This window comes from Vulpes vulpes, chromosome 5 (genome assembly GCF_048418805.1).
Source record: "Vulpes vulpes isolate BD-2025 chromosome 5, VulVul3, whole genome shotgun sequence".
In the NCBI taxonomy this organism is placed as follows: domain Eukaryota; kingdom Metazoa; phylum Chordata; class Mammalia; order Carnivora; family Canidae; genus Vulpes; species Vulpes vulpes.
In genome coordinates, this window is record NC_132784.1 from 30,486,874 (window position 1) to 30,506,309 (window position 19,436).

Here is a 19,436-nt window from a genome sequence, read left to right on the forward strand (position 1 = left end):
AGCAGAGCAGAATTAAAAACCCTATCTTTTCTTGATTATGCTTCTGATTCTTCTAATACAGCTCTCTCTTCCTTTGTCTCACACTAAATCCTGGAATGCACTCCTGGGGAATGATGGTCAGGACAAAGGGGTGGTATACTTTATGCAAAGAATTTCTTAAAAAAAAAAAAAAAAGAATTTTTAAGAGTTTGTAACGCTTCCTTCTGTGTATTTTAGAGGAGGTAGATGATCTGCAAAGGAACCAAAGTATATAAAATTTATGTTTGGGATTTCCTTTCAAATTTTGGGTTTGGGGGCTTGGTTCCCTGGGAAGAAGAATCAGCCCCAGCTTACTGTTTCTGTGTCTCCCCCATAGGGTTGGTGGAGGTATATTGCAACCTCAAACAAATGCCTTTATCCCCTGGATGACCCTGCTCAGTGGTAATTACCACAGTTTGGAAATAATGTAGAGAACACATTTTTCCTCTCAAAATAGGAAGAGAGGGATTTGTGAGGTTCAAAATTTGCAAGTAAATATGGTTGAGCCAGCATTGTCAGAAAAAGAGATGTTCTCCAAAGTGAAATTGCGAGACAACTGAAACTTAAGTACCAAAACTTTTTTTTTTTATTTTAACCATTATGAGTAGAAATTTTTCTAAACCGTGTTATTTTCTGCTGTATCAGAGTGTATTTGTATATCATTTAATCCATCTTTTATGACATAAAGTTTGCTCTAATTGATCAGTGTTGCCCCAGGGGTCCACTCACATTATACAGCGATATTTCATCTAAGATCACGTAGTTCCAGGCAGAATGCTTTTTAATTATGTGACAGCTTTTTGAAAGTATTTTTTTCTTTTGCTGTCAGATTATGGGCATATCACTTCTCTCTGCAACCAGTCTGCTTACTTTTAGCAAGTTTTCTTTCTTCTAATTTTCTGCTTCTGATCTACTAAGTTTAAAAAAGTGGTTTTACTAAACTGTACACCTGAAACTAATATTACACTATATGTTAACTAGCTGGAATTTAAATAAAACTTTTTTAAAAAGTGATTATTAAAAAATGGTAGGGAAATAAGGGACTCCCTTTGAGAAGAATGTATGACCTTAATCACTTTGGAGGGAGCACTATTCATAAGCTTTATAAATAGTGTTTTAACTTCCTAGGTTTGACTCTATTACAGAGAAAGTCATTGCATAAAAATACATGTACTTATAAGTGAAGCATAACTGTCAAAATAAAAATAAAGCATTCATGGTCACATACATTATTTACAAAATATACAAGTGGGTATATAAAAACTACTAATTCTTAAGTACTTACATGTTCAGAATCCATTACACAAAACCATGTTAACTTACTTGCAAGAACTAACCCATCCAAAATAATCATTTTTAACCATAGAGAATCTTTGCTGGTCTTTAACTCTTTGGGAGAATTTATTGCCTACCAGAAGTAATGTAGGAATGATTTACTGTTTATGATCTGACTCTGATTTTAGACCATTATAAAGACTGATCTGTTGACTTTGGTAACTCCTGAATGGAATGTCTCATGCCTCTTTTTTCTAGGTACCATCCCCAGTATCAGAACCTGAAGAGGAAAATGATCCTGATGGTCCCTGTGCTTTCAGGAGGCGAGCAGGATGCCAGTATTATGCTGTAAGAACTTCATTTTTTTTGTAGTATATATATATATGAACTGGAATTAATAGGTAGTTCTTGTCAAGGGAACTTAGTCTTGATTTACAAATAAGAAGTCCATCGGCATTTTTTATTTACTATCCCCTATACATACCAGTGAAAGATGCTGAAAAGTACTGAGTCCATTCAGAAGATATTTTAAAAATACCAGAATCCTTTTACTTGGAAATTGATAATTTTGAATTCTAAATTTTAGAAATTTAGTTTTACTTTGAGCCTTAACTATAGCTTAGTTTAGCAGTTAGGAAAATTACTGTCACTGCTAGAGTTAAATAAGCCCAGACTCTCTAATTGAAAATTTTTTTTAGATTTATTTATTTGAGAGAGAGAGAGAACACACATGAGCAGAGGGGAAGGGCATAGAGAATCCTGAAGCAGCCTCCTTGTTGAGCATGGGGCTTGATCTCAGGACCCTGAGATTATGACATGAGCCAAAATCAAGAATTGGCTGCTTAACTGACTGAGTCACCCAGGTGCCCCAAAATTTTGATAGTTGCTGCTTATTAAAATTTATTTTAGGCAAGTCCATCTTGTGCATATACCAAGTAAGGATCAAACATAAAAGAATCATTTTTAAACTTTCTTCATGGCAATATCTTATATAATAATTATATATAAGCTTTTTGACATACTTAGAAATTGCTTTGTGCTATTAAGTCAAGTTTTGGTGCAGCATTGTATCAGGAGAGACTCACTCCCAAATGCTCGGGTTTTCATAAAGGTATAACTAACTATAGCGTTACGAGGATAGCTTTCAGATATGACTTGCAGAGACCATTTTTCTTGTTGCATTATGGTAAACATCTACACTTCCAACATTTCAGTGTATGTGTGTGTGTGTGTCTGTTTAGTGTAGAAGAGGTAGGAAGTTATTTACGAGTTATGCTAATAAGAAAAAGAAAATTACTATGAAAAGGCAGAGTAATGTTAAGACCCAGAAAAATAAAGAAGTGTTAGCCTAATCCGTAAATGCTTTAAAGTACAATTTTTGGCTTAAAAAAAAAAAAACAAAAAAAAACAAAACCACACACACACACACACAAAAACTTCCTTCTGATTTATCTCAATAAGAAGCCTATACATTACTAACTATAGTGTCTTTGCTTTTCTACATAAATGTTAAAAGTCATAATATTCTTTAAAGATAGATTTCTTCTAAAATATGTTATACCCTAAAATATTAAATTCAGTTTGAGTTATTTTGGTAAGTGAACTTTTGATTCAGTTTTATAAAATTTTATTTAGTTAATGTCATTTAAACTCCAATTTTACAGTTTTACATCTAAATTTCAATTGTTCTTCTAATGCTGTACTTTATTTTTATCATGATTTAACTTTTCTTCATTTCAGATTTACTCTCTGATTTTTAATTTTTTTTTCTTTCTTTGCAGCCTCGTTTGGACCAAGCTAACCACTCATTTGAAAATTCAGAATTGGCAGATCTGGATAAGTTGAGATATAGGCATTGCCTTACAACTCTCACAGTCCCAAGAAGATGTATAGGATTTGCAAGGAGGCGAATTGGCAGAGGTGGAAGGTAAACTATTTCTTTTGGCCTGGTTTTTGTTTACAAGCTAGCAGGGAGGATGTAGAGAAAATGTTACTAAGTTCTTCCAGATAATATTTGGTTTTATATTGCTTTTCAGGGTTATAATGGACCGGATATCCACAGAACATGACCCAGTCCTAAAACAGATAGACCCTGAAATGCTGAATGGTTTTTCAAGCTCTTCCCAAACTATAGACTTTTCTTCTAATTTCACTCGGACCAATGCTTCCAATAAACATTGTGAAAATAGACTGTCCCTCTCTGAAATATTAAGCAATATCAGATCATGTCGACTACAGTGTTTCCAGCCAAGGCTACTAAATTTACAGGACAGTGATAGTGAAGAATGTACCTCAAGAAAATCAGGGCAGACTGTGAACAATAAAAGAGTTTCTGCAGCATCTGTAGCTTTATTGAACACCAGCAAGAATGGCATATCAGGTAAGCTGTCACTTTTTAAAAGTATATCCTGCTCTTCTTTTTTTCCTTAATTTTCATTATTCACTACATAAGTGCTCAGGGTAAATTTTAAGGTTTATTTTCATAATCCCACTGAAGAAAGGAATTTTTTTTATCTTAACCTACTACAGTTTTTTTCCAGCCTAAGAAACTAAATCCTGTTGTTGGGGTTCATATTTTAACTAGTGTCCTACTAACTATAAAACCCTTTTTTTTTTTTAAGAGTTTATTGATTTATTTCAAAGAGAGAGAGAGAACGCACGAGCGGGGGAGGAGAGGGAAAAGTGGACTCCCTGTTGGGCAAGGAGCCAGATGTGGGTTGATCCCAGGACCCTGGGATCCTGACCTGAGCCAAAAGCAGACACTTAACCAACTGAGCCACCCAGGCACTCCTGACTTCTGTTTTGAATGTGTGTGCCTGGTTTTGTGAATGTGTTGGCGGATAACATAGGGAGTTCTCTGTGGGCAGAATGGTTATAAGCTGCTGGCAGATCTTCATAGCCATAATGTGCACTTGGTAAAGAAAGTTTCCCTTTTTTGTGTATATGAACTTTGCTCAAATATAGGTATTGTTCCCCAAGAGTACCATTTAAAGCTCTCTCTCTGAAAAATGATTTTTTTTTTTTAAAGAAGCTCCCTATGATTAGTTGTAATTTTGTCTGGTAGCTTACCTCTGATTGAGATTGGAGAGCATTTTAAGAAACACTGTGCTCAAATTAATTTTTTACGACATGTACATTGTAAATGTATAGTATCTAGACAATCTAAAATGTAATTTTGATTTGTTTTCATCTGCGGATAGTCTTGTCTTTATCACATGTATACAAGTAGGTACAATTTTTAATATCCTTATGATAGATACATCAGTACATGGTATCCAGAGACAAAACTAGATGTGACTTCTCTTACACTGTTGATATCCTTTCTTTCTATAAAACGTATGTATTTCGAAGTTACTTTAACCTGGATGGTGCATTTTACTATGTGAAATTATGTTAAACCTCTTTAAAGTGGTTGCAAATCATTTTAGTTTGAAATTTGGTCTCAGTCATATTCAGTCTTTCTGTTATTGGACTGCTTATTTTTAAACTTGATCTGGCCACTTATCCATTTAAAGATTATATTAGAAAATTAGATTTGTTTGAATAATTAGAAGTTGATAATGTCATTCCTCCAAATTAATGGGTTAATTTTCTCCCAAATAAACTTAGGTAAAGAAAATGGTATCTCATTATATAAAGTTCATGAGTCTTTGAAGTTTTAATGAGCTTTTGAAGCTGAAATGGATAAATTCCTAATATCATTTGTGGTGGCTGTCTTCCTAGAAACCTAAAGGTAGTAGGAAGTTGATGAATATTAGGTCTTTTTTTTTTTTTTTTTAAGGCAACTCCATGACAGTGTTCAAATAAACGGAACTGGAATGCCTGTATCAAAAATTACTCAAAATAATTTTTGCCAAAAGGGGAATTTAAAAATATCTCAATATAGGCACTGATAATTAGATTTGATAGTAGATTTGAGTTTCTTCTCTAACAATGAATGCCATACCAAAAAAGTGATTTTGTGTTTCATCTCACCTTGAACATGGCCAGATATTTGCAGCTTTCTGTTGTACATTCCCAATAAACTCCAGAAGGATTTGACTAAACTCTTTTCCAGAAAATATGCATAGATTTTGTATGTTACTGTATCATCTTTATTCTGTTTGTATTGATCCAGAATATGGCTTACTATAATTTCAATAATCCCATATTAGCTCTAGAATTTTATGACACTATCATGATATATTAGCATAAAATAAGCATTTAAAGTATCTTAAGCATGGATGCACTTTTCAAATAACTTAAATAACAAATATATTAATTTCTGCCTTTCTCCTATCATTAAAATAATAGTCTTTTTGGTCTGTATATTTCCTGTCTTAATTTTTTAGTATTCTCAACATAGTACCATTTCCTTCTTTCCTTGACAGATTTCAAGGCTTAAGCAACAACTTAGCTACATTAGAATCAGTGTCTTAAATAGAAATTTTCAAATCTATATTCTATTGCCTAGAGTAAAGGATTATATTTGAAGTTTACCTTCTCAGCTGTGACCCTTTAATCATTGAGGCCACAAGGTGTTTTTTTTTTTTTTTTCCTAATATATTTGTTTCAAACTATTAGGCACAGGTATATAAATGCATAATGGAACAAGTCTTTTAACAGCATTTTTGTAAACATTTGAAGTACCCGTTTGTACCAGTTCTATTCGTTACATAGTCCTCTCAGTTCTGGTTAGAAAATTTAGTTGGATTCCATTACAGTACAGTAAATACTGATAGCAATTCCTTCATCGACTTAAAGAGAAGAATGTAAGAGTTTTTAGAAAGTTGTAGTTTTATATTTGGTGGACACAAACAAAAGAATCTTTTTTTATTTCTTTCAGTCTTTATGCCTTCATATTAATACTGTTGCCTTATTCTTAGTGGACTTGGTCATGAGAGCATGTTTGTCTTTAAGAGTAACGAGACTGACACAGGACCCTATTTGTACCTTATAGGGTGTGTCACTGAGCTAGACAAATTATAAGTACTCAATTTTCTGATTCACAGCTGGAATATCACAACAAATAGTTTAATCAGAAATAGAACTGTGATACTCTTGACAATAATCACAACTTTTTTAGTTCTTGAACTTGAGTGCTAGTGGCAAAGAATTTTCTTTTATGTTGTTAATAACCCAGTTAATATTTTTTAAGTCATAATCCCTGTGTCCTAAATAGATTCTAATTGTTCTTTTTGATGTCATACTAAAGGACTTAAAACAAATTAGAATGTATGTCCTAGGTAGTAGAAGAACTAAAACAAAGACTTCATTTTAAAGCAAAGACACATGTCTTATTAAGTATTATGTAAAATGAAGATCTGTTTTCTTAACTGAAAAACTCTTCTCAAAGAATAGAACCAGGACAGAGAAAGAAAAGATAGATTGTGCTGAAAATTAGCAAGTGAATAACCAGGGAAAACCTAATTTCACACATAATTACTTAGAATTATTATATGCAAAGCACTATGTTAAGTGTTTAATATTGCAGTTTTACAAGAATAATCCTTTAAGGAGCTTCCAGCACATGGCAAGCAAGTATTACATTTTTTACATAAATAGATGATAAAGTTTTTAGTCATTTGAAACTGCAGTATTATTTATTCTTTTGAGATACTGTTCTTAAATCCAAAATTTAAGAAAATGTATATCTAAAACTAGCTTTGCTTGGGGCACCTGGCAGGCTCTTACTGTGAGAGCATGTGACTCTTGGTCTCCAGATCGTGAGCTCAAGTCTTGTGTTGGGTGTAAATTACTTTAAAGATGGATGGATGGATGGATGGATGGATGGATGGATGGATGGATGGATGTAGCTTTGCTTGTTCAGACTTGAAGAGCTGGATTAATTTACTTTTATTTAACCTTGGTTTTGACTATGGTTGCAATTAACATTTTTTCCCTTCATTTGTCTTTGAATATTAAATAGATAGATACCAGCAGCCTTTTTGACCAGCTGCAAATATTTTAACATACCAATTTGTAAGAATATCAACATTTTGGACAATTTTCCAGAGAAATTCCTGATTTTTTTAATTTTTTCAGGTTTTTTCCTGTTCTTTCCTAAATTGCCATAAAATATTTGCAAATATGAAAGTTTTTGAGGGATCCCTGGGTGGCGCAGCGGTTTAGCTCCTGCCTTTGGCCCAGGGTGCGATCCTGGAGACCCGGGGTTGAGTCCCACTTCGGGCTCCTGGTGCATGGAGCCTGCTTCTCCCTCTGCCTGTCTCTCTGCCTCTCTCTCTCTCTCTCACTGTGTGCCTATCATAAATAAATAAAAAAAAAAAATGAAAGTTTTTGAATAGGTAAAATTATATTTTCACAACTAGCTAAGATACAAGGATTTATTTTTGAGTTACGATTGCTTCCAGAAGTATGAGATATAAATTCAGATTTCAGGAGTTAAAAATTTTTAGTTTGCTGAAGGATTAATACTGAAATTCCAGTTACAACTCTTTAGGTTGAGTATCACAAATTTGAATGGGTCTTTTATTTTATTTTTTTTCTGTCTTTCATACCATTTTATTTTCTTCCTTCAACCATAATAATATGATATCCAAATTTTGTCCTAATTGGAGGGTCGGTAAACACAGGCTTATCCGGCCCACTTACAGGCAAGGCAAATGCTGCTTCTTGAAATGGTCCCACCATGGAACCCTGGTCATCCAACCCAAGTCGCCCCCTTGCCTGGCTTTATCTTCACTATACTGTGTGGCCACTTCATTGAATCTCATTCCAGACTTTAACTTTTCCATGGCTTCCATGATTTTCCCATGTTTTTCACACAGAATGTGTCTAACCTTTATTGTATTACCACCACCTTTGGGACCTGGGCCTTCTTGTCAGAACTGTCACTCCCGGAGGCGGCTCCCCCTTTCCCCCCTTTCCTGGAACCGCTCTTTCCCTTGGGCGGCATCTCCAAAAACTGCGACCAAACCCTCAATGGCTTCCTTCGCCGCTAAATGGGTCTTTTAAAGATTTTGTTTTTTTTTAAGTAGCCTCTCAGCCCAACATGGGGCTCAAACCTATAACCTCAAGATCAAGAGTCACACACTCTACCAACTGAGCCAGCCAGGCACCCCTTAAATGAGTCTTCATTTTCATACATTTGTTCCTCATTCTTCATCTCCTCACCCTTCACTCCTGACCTCACCTCCCATCTTCACCCTTTGTGCCCCCACAGTTTTGTAGCCTATTTGTTAGTTTGCCTTTAACTGTGAGAGTTACATCATAGGGTGTGTATAGTCCTGGACGAATAATGTCAACTTTGAAGGATTGAAAGATTTGTCCTCATAGTACCTCCAAAGGTTCATATGAACTTTCACCTGACTCCTCACTAAGACCTTCAAGGTTTAAAATAAGTTGTCTGTCTTCCCTAATCCCAACAGCCCCAGATCTATCTTTTAAAACAAACCAAAAATGTGTATAGTCAGTATTGCTTCAATAAAGCATATGTTAAGACTTTTATAACAAAGACCTACCCTGTAAATGAAGAAATGCTGGATAATAATATATGCATTTTGACTCTTAGATAATCTTTACCACCGTATTAGTTGTTCTTCAGTAAATTTGAAAACTTGGTCTAGACTAGTGCTTAAAAAAATTCATAGCTTCTCAAGAATACATTGTATTAGCCCACTTAGAGAAACACTGCATTAAAAGATAATTTTTAAAAGGCACACACAAGCACAAAATCATATGTTCATACCCTATTGTCAGATGGTCATCAAGAAGATCCAGAATGTGTTTCTATTAGATTTTTTTTAAGTTCTATCAACAAAAGTTAGCAAATACTTGTAAAAGATTTCCCACATACTCATGAATACTACCTCTGTGGGCCTAAGTTTAAGAACCAGTGATCTAGGACTTTTAGAATCATTAAACCAGTATAAAATAGAGTGGTGACACCTTGAGTATATTTTTGATGGACCACTGTCAGAATATGGTAGGGAAAGCTGATAAGGGGTCAGCCTAGCAGATTACCACACAGGAACCACATACCTGAAAGGTGAAAGATGAAATGAAGAATGCCTAGGACTTTTTAAAACAGAATCAACATTTCAAGGATGGTGACAGTTATTCTAACAAAAAATACATGGATTCATTTGGCAAATAAGGCAACTGATATCTAAGATGGATACTGAGGGATGCCTGGGTGGCTCAGTGGTTGAGCCTTTGGCCCAGGGCGTGATCCTCGAGACCCAGGATCAAATCCCACATCGGTCTCCCCACGTAGAGCCTGCTTCTCCCTCTGCCTGGGTCTCTGCCTCTCTCTCTCTCTCTCTCTCTCTCTCTCTCTCTCATAAATAAATAAATAAATAAATAAATAAATAAATAAATAAATAATAAATAAATAAATAAATAAATAAATAAATAAAATCTTAAAAAAAAAATAAGGTGGATACTGAGCCAGATCAAAAAAATAGCCAGAGAGGTTAGAGGCTTTAGTGAAAAAAACAACTGTTGGTTATATACACAAGATACCTAGAAATGCAAGTACATCACTAGTATATAGAATGATATATTTGCACATATAAAGAGGAAAATTCTATAATATGTATACCTATCTATTAGTATGTATTTACCACAGAGATTTGGAAAACTTCTTACTCAGGTAAAAGGACACTTTCCATCTATCTAGATTAGTGAAATATTGGTACCTTTACAAAACAATCAGATTTGTGGTTACTTTTAAAGTGACAGCACTTGGAGGGGCATGGTAGGGTAGACTTAGGACCAGCATAAATTTTAGTTTTAAGCTAGCAACCTTTGAGCAACTAGTAGAAAGAGCTTGTCTTGGCAAGAGAAACAGATAAACAGATTTGTACATTCCCAACTCCCCTTTTTGCCACTACAGACCCTCCTATTCTCTCTATCTCATTTCGAAACAGATTTCCTCACAGTATAACTGCAGCCTTTTCCTGCAGTGTTTTAATGTCTACCCCTTTGATGACTGCAAGTCAGTGTGCAAAATAAATTTCTTGTGAAACTATTTGAGTGATTATGAAAGGAAGAATAATCAGAGAAGGTGCTTTCAGTCAAATTACCTACCAAGTTACCTACTTCCATCTACCATTAAGTCAGCCCTAAGAATGATAATTCAGTACTGTGTCTGTGCCATTAAGATCACACGTCTTAGCACTTTCCATTCACCCTAACAAAATGAAACAGGTCAGTTAGAAAGGATATTTTATATGTTCAAATTCTGTGTCATAATTACTAATTGCTCTTTTTGTCTAAAGAATTGAAATAATACTGAACAGTGCTCTAGAAAATACTGAATGAGGAACATCAGCTTGTTTTTCAAGCACAAAACATTATAGCAAAGAAAACTAGGTGTCAAGAAAGAATATAACATGCTAAGCTTGAGATAAGGGGAAGAGGAAAAAAATGTCATTTTTCAAAGCATATTATAGAATTAAGCTGAGTTTATATTACCAGTGATTCTCAACCGGTAATGGGATCAGGGATGAAATTTTTGGTATCAAAGTCAGCCTAGGTTAAAAAACTTAGGAAACCCCATTAATTTGAATAATTTGAATTGAGTCTTGGTTGAAATTTTAATGAGTTTTCTATGGGGAAAGGATGGGGTTTCTGAGCAAATTATGGTCTCAACAAGACAAGGCAGTAAGTAGACATACCACCCCCCCTCCCCAAGACAGGCAATTTTATCAGCATTCCTTTTTAATATATATGTAAATGGTCATCGTTCATAAAAAGCAATTAGAACACCTGTAGTAGGCAATACTTTGTCATGGAGTACCAACCATTTTTTTAAAATTAAAAAATGCTTTTTGTTCTTTCTACTAATTTAGATACATACTCTGAATTCGATTTCATGATTTTCTGAATTAGAATATTTTAGAGATGATTCTCACTGTTCTCATTTCTCTCTCAATTTTGAAATAGCCATTAAAATTATAATTAATTTAGTTTATTCCTCAATCACCGTAACCTGCCACCTTTTCACTACAACAAAAACTTAGCTCTCGACAAAAATAATCTTGGATTTGAGGGAGTAGACCATGCTAACACCAGATTCCAAGTCCATTTCATCTGAATTGGCACACTCTTTATACACCTAAGACTTAAACAGATTTATTTGGGTTTAACTTAAAGAGTTTTCCTTCCTGCTTTTTATCTAATAAACTATTTTTCATCTCTTTCCCAAGGTTTTCAAACAGCTGGAAATTCATGAATACTTCATTTTCATTTGATTTTGAAGATTGTAAATTTAGAATTAAAAATATTTTTTTCATTTAAAAATAGAACACTTGCAATGAATTTAATATGTGCAAACAAAGAAAAACATTTGATTTTGTTGGTAATTCAGTAAGATAACTAATGTGTACTTCAAAAATACAGGTAATATTAAAATTTTAGAGTGAGCGTTATCATAACACCAGGTCTTTTAATCTTCTAAAAATTAAAATTGCTATCTAGGAACTGTTTTTTTTTTTTTTTTTTTTCCCCCATAGTCCAATTCAAATTTTAATGTTGCAGAACAGAAATGAAGGCATATCAAATGCTTTGTCCATCTCTGGGGCCTAACTCCCTTTTCATAGAAAATAGACTGTATTCAAAACTTATTATATATCTAATTTACTATCATATTTTTTTAACTTCTCATTTGTAATTGTACTAAATGGAAAACTTGGGGGTGGGGGTAGTTAAGTAACCTAGGTTTAGGGTGTAGTCTGTAGTCTTCTAGCTAAACCCCTTTAGGTTCTGTTGATTTGATTGCTCAATTACACTTAAAGGTTGACTCATATTAGTTGGTATTTCTTTTACGTATCTTTCCTTTCCAACTACACCATAGGATTTTATAGCAGGGGCCCTCTTAGTTTATTTTGCCCTGTATTCACTTAACTCTTAAATGTAGCACTCTGCATCATGGTAGATAGTAAATATTTGGTGATTGAAATAAATAGTTGGGGAGAGCAAAGAAAGCAATGAAGAAAAGTAGAGCAAAATTATTCTAGTAATAGATGTATTCTGATGTGACTTAATATTTCTTGGTTTTGATAATGTACTAACGTCTATGGAAATAGCTTTTGTCCTCAAGCTCAGTTTATCAATAATGTACTTGAAAACTAGTGAATGAAAGTAAAGAAAAATGTTTTCTGTTATAACTTTTTCTTAGCTAACTTGTAAACAGAAGTTTTAGATGTCTTATTTTTACTTGAAATCTACTAACTTTTAACACAGTTGATCACAGCATAATTGCTTGCATTGAAGGATACATTCTACCTTTAATTTTCTGAGCGATTCTCTGGTTTCTAGCCCATATTTGTATAGATAAGACTTATTTTAGCATCAATCTATTGGCTTGAAACTATACTTAATGGTTAAACTAGATGAACATCTTTGTTCTCTCCTCTGATTTGTAATCAGAGAAAATGTCCTGAGTGAAAACCAGCAGTAAGAATCATTTAGTCTTCTGGATGGTCCTGCTTTGTTACTAAAGCTATCACTTAGTCATTATTATTATTTCAGTTAATAAATCAAAATTTTTTTATTTTATTGTTACAATATAGTGAATTAAAAGTGATCTCAAAGACATTAAATCTGAATAAATGATTAGAATCCTTTTGTTAGAACTACGTTATACAGTAAATACTACATATAGAAACTTTTTTAGCATGTGACATTAGAAGATTATGGATATTAGCATAAACCACTTTTGCTTTTTGTTGGGTTCTTTGCTGATGTCGATTTGAGATTGCTTTTCAACTTAATTAGGCAATCGTGTGATACTGTATCATACTTTGTGTTATAAGTACTTTAAAACACATACTTATTTCTGAAATGAATGTCCTTTACCAGTAACAGGGGGTATCACAGAAGAGCAGTTTCAGACACATCAACAGCAGTTAGTTCAAATGCAGAGGCAGCAGCTTGCTCAGCTTCAGCAGAAACAGCAATCTCAGCATTCCTCGCAACAGACACATCCAAAAGCACAGGTAAACTTGTCTTTTATTTTTTTTTTGTTGTTGTTGTTGTTTTTTTTTTTTTAAACTTGTCTTTTAGTTGTGGTTATGTTTCTTTTTTTTTTTCCCCCTTTCATAAGTACATCGTTTTCATTCAGTTTTAGTCAAGTCATGGAGGATAACCTTCAAAAACTAGTTTATATTTAACGAAGGGAGTACTAGAGTCAAATATGGTATTTGTAATGTAGGAAAGAGACTACATTGTTTTAAAGGGTTATTAGAAATTTGTGGAAGAAATTACATACTCTTAAGACTATCATCCCCACTCATACAGTCCTCAAAACTTTTTTTTTCCCAGAATATAACTTTCCTAACCCCTTCCTAAACTATGTGTTTAAGTGCCATTTGGATATGCCCCATGGGCCAAGAAGTAATTCTCTTGAATTGTACAGTGAATCTGAACAACATAGCCCTTTTCTTCTTTGAATCACATTCCCCTGAAGAAAACAGTGGCCACCAGGTGAAGTTTTCCACTGGCATGATTAAATGAATACACAAAGAATAAAAATATAAAAGTGTAATTGCCAGAAGAAGGTAGCACTGCAAACACCTTGATATGAGCACTGTAAGACTTATTTTGAACTCATGGCCTCCCGAACTGTATGAGAATAAGTTTCTGTTGTTTAAGCCACTAAAAATTAAACTGTAATTGAAAAGTAGGTTTCAAATTTGAGCCATCTGAAAGAAAGACATCTAGTGTTTAGGTCTTAGGTTTGTTGCTTCATAATTCCAAAAGTAATGCTGAAGGAATAACTGAGACGCGTTCAGTCGTCTTTGTATTCTATGAGCTCTCAGGCTAGCATCTGCTGATGGTGGTAGTTTTAGTTCTTTCTCAGGGGATCACTGAATATCCTGACCTTGGAAATCCTGAATCCCAAAACATGAAAATATGACACCAGGACCTCTCAGCACTCTTCTAGCGTCCAGGTAGATTTGGGAATGGCCCACATTCTAGAGCTATTGGCTGTTAGGAATAGCTGATCAGCTTCCTATGGAATCAAGAGGAATGGCCATTAAACTTGCCTTTGTTTGCTTTTTCTGAATCTCTTGAGTAGCCAACTGCAAGGTAGACCAGACATATTTTTTAATTGTGACAAAAGTGATGGTTAGTTAGTCCTTTTGATTTCATTTGTCCATGGTATCTAGATTGTCAAGTATTCTTAAAGGCATTCATTAACACATACTAGGAAAATTAGTAGAGTATTATACATTTGAGGTTTTTAATTCCCTAGATCTTTCTCTGAAATAGTTGTTTCCCATTTTTAGTCCTTTCCTTCCTTCATATGCCAGAAATAGTCTGTGGAGTCCTAGATCTCTTAAACACCTGTAACTCTTCAAGACGAAAAAGGCAACTGCCTTTTGGTTTGCCCATTTCTTAATATTCATGTTCATGAAATCACATCAGAAAAATCAAGAGTTTAATTTCGTTCATCTTCTAGGGCTCAAGCACCTCTGACTGTATGTCTAAAACACTTGACTCAGCCAGCGCCCACTTTGCTGCATCCGCAGTGGTCAGTGCACCTGTTCCAAGTCGCGGTGAGGTAGCCAAGGAACAGAACACAGGCCACAACAACATAAACGGTGTTGTCCAGCCTTCAGGTAAGCTTGTGGTTTCGTGTGGTGCTTAATAGCTCAAAGCTATAACTCACCGATTTGAGATAGGACTTTTGTTATTTAAATGCAAGTGGAAAACACTGTACAAGAAGTCAGGATTCTTCAGAATTCTGTGGGGAAGTGTGGTGGAATGGCTGAATGTTTTTCTAGAATTCACGTAAAACCTACTCCCGGTTTCCTCGTGCACCCTCTAGATAACCTTCCTCTGTAGCTCTTCCACCTTGCCTAGCTTTATCCACATACTACTGTGAGTTGCCTCACATCTTAGGAAACGTGTTGATCTAATCACCAACCAAAAAAAGTATAATCCAGTCTCCTCTCTCAATAAGTTTAAAATCAGATTTATTGTCCCACTAGCACATAATCATTGGGCTGCCTTCCTGATTCCTCTTGAAGTCCAGTATTCCTCTGCAACCTTACCTGCTTCTTACTACCCCGAGTCCTCAAAGACCTGCTGTTCCTATCAGCTTTCAACTACTACTCACACCTTTGGCTTTTCCACTTGCTTTTAGTGAAGCTCGTGATCCTGATTGCCCCCCTTACTGATTTCTTCTTGCCTGTGTGAATTCTGGTAGAATCCAACCATCATTTCCACGTGCTTTCAACCTCCTGTGTCCTATTTCCTACTTTCCAAATCGGGATGCAGCAGAATACTTTGTAAAGCCTTTTTATTTTTATGCAGGCCACTAGAAAGATCTATCCTTGGGTTGTACTGGGTTAGGGATATGATCAGGAGCTCTCTTTGGAGAGGCCATTGTGTGGAAATTAACTTGGGATTTAGTTAGAATACTAGTGTTTGCACTTATTTTTATTAAACTCTTGATTTTTTGAGAGTTTAATTAATGTCTCATGATATGAATTGAATGATTTTCTCTTTTAGGAACCTCTAAAACGTTATACTCCACCAATATGGCTTTATCATCCAGCCCAGGGATTTCCGCTGTACAACTTGTAAGGACAGTTGGCCACACCACTACAAACCACTTAATCCCAGCATTGTGCACAAGCAGTCCTCAAACACTTCCCATGAACAATTCCTGCCTGACAAATGCAGTGCACCTCAATAATGTCAGTGTTGTTTCTCCAGTCAATGTGCATATCAATACACGGACTTCAGCACCATCGCCAACAGCCTTAAAACTTGCCACAGTTGCTGCCAGTATGGACAGAGTGCCAAAGGTTACTCCCAGCAGTGCCATCAGCAGCATAGCAAGGTGGGTGCATGTGTGTGTTTCCAGTAGTATTCCACCCCTCCCTGCTGGCTATCTTGTGGGAGGAAAAAGGCGCTTTTTTTTTTTTTACTGCCCAAGCAATAAGATATCTGTTGATTTTCTTGCTTTTTAACAGATACTAAGATCTGCTTAGTGTGGAGCTGTGTGACTAAGATTATTTTGTTTGAAGTCACTAGTGGGCTGTTTATATGCCAGCCAGAAGTACTAAAAAAACAAGGGGGAAACATCAAATTGGGAACCATCAAACCTCCAAAAATACATCAAAGAATATTTTAGAAGCTTCAGTCCTATGTTACTTTTTTGTAGCATAGATAGTTGGGAAGACTAGAGGAGTTGTTATTAATTTCCTTGTCAGAGCCTTAATTTTCTTTATTTTTTAAAGATTTTATTTATTTATTCATGAGAGAGAGAGAGGCAGAGACATAGAGGGAGAAGCAGGCTCCATGCGGGGAGTCTGATGAGGGACTCAATTCCGGATCCCAGGATCACGCCCTGAGCCAAAAGCAGACATTCAACCACTGAGCCACCCAGGCGTCCCAGAGCCTCAATTTTCAAATCAAAATTTGCATTCTCTTCAACATTGTACACAAAGGGAAAGTAAATTATGTATATATTAAAATTAAGAATATTCTGGGTTTAGCTAAATCTGTGGTATTTCAGGATATGTTTTTATATTTCTTTCTGTGATACTAATTCATGAGAACAGTGAATCAGAAAACAATTGAAGTGCATGAACTAATAATAACTACATGACCTTAAGCCTATAAAGTTAAACTGCAGTGGAAAGTAACTAATACTGTACTTTTAATGATTATTCTTTTTGAGTATTACATATTTCATCTATTGTAAAAAACTTGGATGGGTTCTGTGTTACATATTTCATGAGTAGTTTGTCTTCGGCTTCTACTGAAATATTATGTTAAATTACTGTCTTTCCTATGTAAACAGTTATAATCAAGGAATTAGGAATTTTTAGGATTTCTTAGCTGAAGAAAATTTGTCCTCGTTCCTGTATAGAAATTATAAAAATGGGAAATGTTCTTGTGAAGTACGTATTTAGCTGTAGTTACATAAAAACATGTCTGTAAATACTGATAATATTCTAGAGAGTATTAATGTTGATTTTACTCCTTGCCTCATTTTAGAGAGAACCATGAACCAGAAAGATTGGGCTTAAATGGAATAGCAGAGACAACAGTAGCTATGGAAGTGACATAACCTAAAACATGTGGCTTTTGACCTGTGCTGATGGTGTACAGTCATTCATATTCCAGCTGAATGCAAAAGGCGACACTCTGTGGATCACAGAGCGTAACAATGGACCTAAATGGACTACAGTATATCGGATATTAAATCGATATATGATGTATATTTTGTAAAATTGGGAAAATCACTACCTTGTAAAATAGTTTATTTGTATCATCAATATTATTTCTGTTACTTGAATAGTAGATATTCATCATCATGCTTTTGCACTTGAATTTGCAACTGAATGGATTTTAAAAAATAATTCTTTAATGGGATCATGAGCATGAAATGGGATCCTGCATCACTTGTTTTAACTATTTATTTTGCCATGTTTACATTTTGTATCTTGTAAAAATAAATCCAACTTTGTGTCTAAAAAGTTAAAGATTCATAGCTAGGAAATGAAATTCTTGTAATTTTTTTCTAAAGGAACTGTAAAGTTTTCACTTGGTTCATTTTGTTTCACAATTTGACTAGATGGACTTTTTGGTAAATACTAGTGGCATTTCACTGTCAAATATGAAGTTCAAGGCAAAATAGTATTTTCTATTACTGTGCAGGGGAAAGGGATGGATCGATACATGCAAATTTAATGTAGTAACTCACTTTTCCATATATTTTGAATGTATATTTCTATTTATAATACCAGTTTATAAAAAATAATTACACAGGAAAAACGGACTAGGAAAAATTATGCATCTAGCACATTTAAACTGTGCAGATAAGAAAATTTTTCAAGGATTACATTTTATCTGAAGACTGCATATTTTAACTGGCTTTAAAACTGTAACACACCACATAAAGGATATTTTACCAGGTATGTATTGCATCATATCATTGCAATAATTATTGGAAGTCTAGATATCGAGCCATCCCAGGTGTTGGGAGGGGGGAGGGTTGTGGCAAGATTGTCTTTTCAATTTTGGAGAGTTTTCCTGTGGCTACAAGGCAAGTAACGGGTTGGAAAAAGTCTGACTGTAAGCGTTGGACACCTTCATAGTGTAGTGTTTTAGTGACTTTTTTTATACGGTTCTTGTAAATTAGATACGTGTAGTGGTGTTTCAGAATGTTTGTTTATGCACTAGTTCAGACAACTTTCCCTGTTACTTGTTCTTGATAAGTGAAAACTGCAGGGAAATAAAAATACATATCAAAACATGGACATGCTGCATATGTGTTTATTTCACAATGTGCACACAGTGTAAGTGAAAATGTAAGGGAGATGATAGCACTTAACAGCACTTTTCATTTTCACAGTGCTTTCCAAGCATTAATGAAAAGAATTATAAGAAGCTCATCTGTGGGCACTATTGGGTTTCAGATAATCCAATATAAACTACCTTTGATATGAAAAGTTCTTAAAATATTTTACGGAATGTAAGTAATTTGCAGTATAACATTCATTGAAATCTCATAAATGAGCCTCATTTTATAAATAAAAGTTTAGAGTAGAATTATATTGCAAGGGGGTTTTGTCAAGTAAGTCCTGGGAAATGTAAATATTTTTAATGAATATGATTAAAACCATTTCAAACTTACATAATTTTATACTTTACATTTTTTATATCTGCAGTCCTGAAAGTTGTAAATTGATATGTCAGTTGAATTAATGGGCCAAGATTTCTGCTGAGAGTGGTTTTTATTCAGGTCCTAAATGTGTAAAGCAATTTATGGTCAAAACCACAGAAAAAAATAAATTTAATTTCTTCATTGGTTGTGACCTGATAGGATCCATGCTCGTTTCTGCCATACTACCTCTGGAGTTACTCATTGCTGATGATATAAAGGAAATAATTTTGATTTTATTTGTATTATGACTGTGTTCATTCTGCTTATAGTTGGATGTATCTCCTTGCTATTAAGAACTTAACAACTTTAGTGCCAATTTTGGAGAAAGCTTTTTTTTCCATTTTACTAGTAAAGCATGAAGTGAATTTGCCTTATGTGATATACATGTTATAAATAACTGAAGTAAAACAGAACAACTATCCATTTGTACAGTTTCTGGAGATGTGGCAAATCCAGAACTTATCAAAGACTGGTGACCAATTTATTTGTTCCTTTTGAAGTAAAATAGAAA

At 34.5% G+C, this 19,436-nt stretch overlaps 1 protein-coding gene and 1 pseudogene across 7 annotated transcripts in view; one reads left to right on the forward strand and one right to left on the reverse strand.

Moving 5' to 3' along the window:
• The window catches only part of EPC2 (enhancer of polycomb homolog 2), a 116,352-nt gene extending 97,191 nt beyond the window's left edge, over window positions 1–19,161 (forward strand). For 5 of the 7 annotated variants that reach the window (XM_026008007.2, XM_026008010.2, XM_072757729.1 and 2 more), the window contains 7 exons: window positions 1,552–1,641; window positions 3,075–3,220; window positions 3,330–3,673; window positions 13,099–13,235; window positions 14,702–14,861; window positions 15,757–16,090; window positions 17,254–19,161. In XM_026008007.2, coding sequence (XP_025863792.1) covers window positions 1,552–1,641; window positions 3,075–3,220; window positions 3,330–3,673; window positions 13,099–13,235; window positions 14,702–14,861; window positions 15,757–16,090; window positions 17,254–17,326 — 1,284 coding nt within the window. In that variant the 3' untranslated portion in view covers window positions 17,327–19,161. The remainder of the gene's footprint in view (window positions 1–1,551; window positions 1,642–3,074; window positions 3,221–3,329; window positions 3,674–13,098; window positions 13,236–14,701; window positions 14,862–15,756; window positions 16,091–17,253) is intronic. The other 2 variants (XM_072757726.1, XM_072757727.1) reach the window with 1 other exon arrangement.
• LOC112926865 (peptidyl-prolyl cis-trans isomerase NIMA-interacting 4 pseudogene) lies at window positions 7,771–8,188 on the reverse strand (annotated as a pseudogene).
• Window positions 19,162–19,436: the final 275 nt, after the last annotated feature.